The sequence below is a fragment of the Populus euphratica genome, unplaced genomic scaffold (genome assembly GCF_000495115.2).
Source record: "Populus euphratica unplaced genomic scaffold, PopEup_1.0 scaffold777.1, whole genome shotgun sequence".
Lineage (NCBI taxonomy): Eukaryota > Viridiplantae > Streptophyta > Magnoliopsida > Malpighiales > Salicaceae > Populus > Populus euphratica.
The window spans coordinates 111,160-116,202 of NW_011500464.1; the positions used below are offsets into that span (position 1 = coordinate 111,160).

Consider the following 5,043-nt stretch of genomic DNA (forward strand, 5'->3'; position numbering starts at 1 on the left):
TCAGGTATCGGTTATACCATACAGTATGGGCTATGAAAGTGCTAAGCATTTGTTGTACCAAGTTTTATACAACATAAATCAAGATTAGTCATTTAACAAGCAAAGTATTAAAGAGTGAATAAGATAACAATTATAAAACATGTTAGTATCAAACATTAAAGTCCATATTAAGTTTACATTATACTTATTCTTACACCATTAGTGTAACCTTTTCACCTTGACATAATAAACTTAACTAAACATTATGAAAGAAAGAAAAATAAATAAATAAAATAAAAACATAAATAAGATAAAAGTTAACTAAGTAAATGAAAGGAAATGAAATGCATAAACTTGATATTAATGAAAGGAAAGCATAAACATTACAAAAAATACAAAGAGAGAAAGCAAGAGCATGATCTCGATCTGGAAACCAAGATGCCTAAATGCATGGCAAATGCCTCCTTTTATAGGCCAAAATTGAACAGCCTCTTATTTAGTACAACGTTTTGAATGAATGTTACGAATACTCGATGCTGCCCTTGCCAAATACGAACCTTTTCCTACAAAGTTCTACATTCCAACATGAACTAATTTTCTTCACTGCTCAACAAAGTTATTAGATAAACATACCCTCCATGTTCCAAAGTTCCTGTATGGGTACTGTCAACATGCTTGTATTCAGTGAAAAGTTATTCATGCATTTCAAGGGTATGGCATCTGACATAGCAGGATGAAACTTCTACCATGTATTCAACTAAGGGTAGAAGCTGTAGAAGCTATACATCATAAAACACCACCCCACTGATGGGAGAATCTTTGATATTTTTTTTCTTTTTCAGGACACTATTAAATGGCTCACCAGAAAACCATGATTAATTTTCCAACAAACACTATTAAAACTCTCAGATCCTGATCATAATTAAAGGAATATTTTGTGCCCTTGGCCATACTGCTTGGATGAAAGATAATTCCTCCAGAATCAACCACAAATTGACAGCAGGAAAAAAAAAAGATCTTAAAACCATCCTACATACTCTCCAAGAACATTTATAAGAAGTAGAAATTTTGCAGTCATTACCAAGTTCTAAATAATAGCAACTCAACAAATGAAATAAAAACAGCTTAGATATAAAAAATGGAGTTTATGTGATAATCTAGGAAGATCAGCATGTTGATAAAGTAAACCCATTTATGCAACTTTGAAGAAGTGGCCAAGCTAGGACACTATGATGGTGAGTTTCTAAATCTATCACTATTTATAACTCACTGGTGAAAGCATGTCTCCCATTGATATTCAAAACGCATTATTATATGCAAATGCATGCTATCATTTTTTGTGGTCATTGAAAACCGTGTTAGCTTCTAAGTAACTTAGATAGTATCTACTGTGGGAAAATTCTGCATCTACCCAAGCCTATCTCTTGTTAAAAGCCAATGAAATTTTGTTAAGGCAATGTCATACAATGATGTTAAAACTGCCTCCCCACCCCCCCAAAAAAAAATTCATGTAAATACAATCAAATACCATCCATTCACAGAGGAAATATACCACCTATGGCCAATTAATTTGACAATGATCTACATTTATGTGCATATCGTCAATAAATAACAGGCAACATCTGTTCAGCAATGTCAGCAAAATACATAAGAGTGCTTACCTTGTTTGTAGATGGAGATGTGGGGATTTCAATATTCAGAGAGCAACTCTGTGGAAAAAACCCCTTTTCAATATCTCTGATGGCAGCATTTATTACTGGCAAACAGACAGCAACTGCATCCTTAAAATCACTATCTTGGCTTTCATCCTTCTTCCTATTAAAGATTACAACTCTAAAAAGTTATTTGAAAACTAGAAGAAGAGCAAACAGAAAGAAAAGAAAAGCATCTACTAACCAATTCAGTGATATTGATAGGGATGGGACACCACAAATTAATGCTTCTCTAGCTCCAGCAACAACACCCGAATAAAACCTGATGAGTTTTGCAAGTAATTGAAGTATTTTATCCCACAGGCAAGATTATATGAATTTGCTTAAAACAAATCCAACAAGAAACAAAAAATAAAAATAAAAGGCTGCCAGTACACATTCACTAGTTGCCACTAACTACAAAGATTCCTTGAGAAAATTTAATCATCGACATCATTGACATGTTGTTTGAGAAGTTTTTCCTACATGAACATGCTATTGGAATTTCAGCAGGATAATATAGAAATATTCCGAAGCACAGGAAGAGACTTACATATGATAGCCACAGTTTGATCCCCGATTAATTCCACTAATTACCTGAAAATAAAATGAAGTATAAATTCTCAAGAAATTCATCACAGATACAGGTATTATGTTATTGCAAGGTGAACAATAAGTGAATGCTAACCAGCAAAGGTTTTGACCATGAAAACAGTGCGCCAGACAATGCCAATGAGACACAATCCACTGGAGTCCCTGAGTAACAAATCCCATAAACAAAGCCTATTACTAAAACAAATACTACTAAGAGTGCAAAACACACATCACTTCACTGTGAATCCAGTTAGTGGAAAAAAAACCAATCAGTTCCATAATACAGTCACGACTACAGCCCTAGAAATGAAAATAGAAAAAGCAAAAGCCCAGTCATTCCTAGAAAATCATACAAAAAAATGCAAAACCAACACTCCTACATGTTAGTAAACCTTGAATTCTTAAACTGGAGGTGGCTCGGTTACTACAAATATACGATGCTCTTAACAATTAATATTTTCAAATTTAGAGGCCAGAAACTGAGGAAAAATAAGATCGTTCTACCTGAAATTTCATAAGCTACGGCACCATTAATTTCAGCAGAAGTTGCAGCAATTGTTTCTTGTAAAGTCACAGAATGACTGGACACCGATTTGTCCCTGACCAACCAATTCACAAACTAAAGAAATCAAAAGACATAACCCCAGGTTAAATACCAACAAAAAATATAGTAAGAACAACCAATTAGCACATACAAAACAAAATTCAAAAAACCGAAGACAAATTCAGGCAGTAACTAAAAAACCAACATACCCAGTTAAGCAAACTAAACCAAATGGCATATAAATATTTAGAAAAACTAAATGAAAAAAAAGCATAAAAAACAGAACCCACATCCCCATGTGTGAACAACCATGCTAAAAAAATCCCATCATTCCACATACCCAAAACGAATTCAAATCCCATCATCACATCCTCCAAGCTTAAAAACTGAAGACAGCCTTTTATAAGCATATCAATAACAAAAGTAAATAAAAAAATAAAAAAATGTAAGCATATCAATAACAAAAGTAAATAAATAAATAAAAAAAAGCAAACCATCAAAATTGAGGAAGTCAATGAGAAAAACCCACGATTGAGGAGCGCAAACATGGACATTACAGAGGCCTTCACGAACCAGAGCTTCAACAAGAAAAAGAAGACCAGGAGAGTCAATCCCATCTCCATTAGTTACCAAAACAACAGGCTTTGAATTATTGTTGTCTTCCTCTTCAGTGTTTTCCACACAAGCAGAAGTAGATGGCTCTGTTGATTGATCATTATCATTATTTGATAGGTCACTTCCTTTTTCTTCTCCTCCTCCTCCACCTTTTCTGCTCAACAGTACTTGTTGCAGATTGGAAACCAGGCCAGGAGGTAACATGTTGTTCTTGACAGATGTCATTTGTTAGCAACAAAACACAAGACAGACACTTTCTTTTAAGATATTGGTCGGGAATTAAAACCCTAAAGACACAGGGAGATTGTGAGAGATGGGAAAGGAGGGTGAGGAAAAAAAATAAAGAAGAAGGAAGAGCTGAGAATGAAAAAAAAGGAGGGTAATTTATGGATAGACCGGGTCCGACGGAGAGAAAGAGACTGTCGTCAGTCCTTGTGGGGGAGACAAATTACTTTCTTTAAAGGAAAAAAAAAAGTTAATTAGTTGTTATTACATGACTAAAATGTTCTTCGGTTCCTAGCTTTTGAAGGTAATTATAACTTCAAATTGATGTGCATCTAAATCTATAATTGAGACCAATTTGGATGCAATTGAATAGGTTTTTTATTAAATCTTCAAATTCTTATTTTTAATTAAATTTCTTTTATATTCTTATATCATTAATATAAAAAATAAATTTATTTTCATATACTTTTTAATTATTTTAAATATATTTAGTTTTTAAAGATATTTTTTGGATTGATTTATAATTTTTTTTGATAAAATTTATTTTTTACAATATTTTTATTTATTTTCATATAGAACAAATTCTTTTATTTTATTTAATTAATTTAATACATATTTATTTTATAATTATTTAATTGAATAAAACAGTTTTTTTAATAAATAAATTTATCAAACAAACTAGATAAAAGAAATTTATTGTAAAATAAAATATTTTGATTTACACATTCTTTTAATTTTTTTAGTTTTAGTTATTGTTTATAAATTTTATTTATTTATTAGCTAACATAATTCTTAATTTATTTAATTATATATATATATATTTTTATTTTCACTAAAAAATAACTATAAAAACATATTAAAACAATTGTATATATAACTGTTTTTATTGGGGAAAAAAAAATGACTTGCGGCGAATCTCGAGTCTAATAATTAGTTGTTACGATAATGGAAACTGGCAATGGCATGATTAAAGGGTGAGAGAGAAGGAAAGAGGGTCATGTTACGTGCTTGTCCGATACTTGCTTAATTATTATTTTTTTGGTTAATTAAAATTAATACAAGCGTTGTTGTCATAATTACAATCAGAAAAAGGGGATGAGATCTGATTTCATGTCATGGAACTGTACAACGCACCGTTTTAATGATGGCCTTCCGTGCCTGCCAGGAGCTCATCTGCTATATTCATTCATTTATTTTACGAAAATATTAATTTCAATATTTTTTTAGAAATACTGATTTATTATTATTATCCTTTTGATTTTCATCACATGGGTGTTATAAATATTGACAAAATAGAAGGATAGAGCATTGCGTTTTTATAATTGTATATATATTATTTATAGTTATGATTATTTTTTAAAATATTTTTTATTTAAAAATATATTAAAATAATAT

The 5,043-nt window shown here is 31.1% G+C and overlaps 1 protein-coding gene across 1 annotated transcript in view; it reads right to left on the reverse strand.

The window, feature by feature from the left end:
* The window catches only part of LOC105114859 (uncharacterized), a 23,842-nt gene extending 19,945 nt beyond the window's left edge, over positions 1-3,897 (reverse strand). The window contains exons 1-6 of the mRNA XM_011011557.1: positions 3,338-3,897; positions 2,769-2,863; positions 2,359-2,426; positions 2,224-2,267; positions 1,876-1,953; positions 1,641-1,794 (exon numbers count right to left, since the gene is read on the reverse strand). Coding sequence (XP_011009859.1) covers positions 1,641-1,794; positions 1,876-1,953; positions 2,224-2,267; positions 2,359-2,426; positions 2,769-2,863; positions 3,338-3,648 — 750 coding nt within the window. The 5' untranslated portion in view covers positions 3,649-3,897. The remainder of the gene's footprint in view (positions 1-1,640; positions 1,795-1,875; positions 1,954-2,223; positions 2,268-2,358; positions 2,427-2,768; positions 2,864-3,337) is intronic.
* Between the last annotated feature and the right edge of the window lie 1,146 nt (positions 3,898-5,043).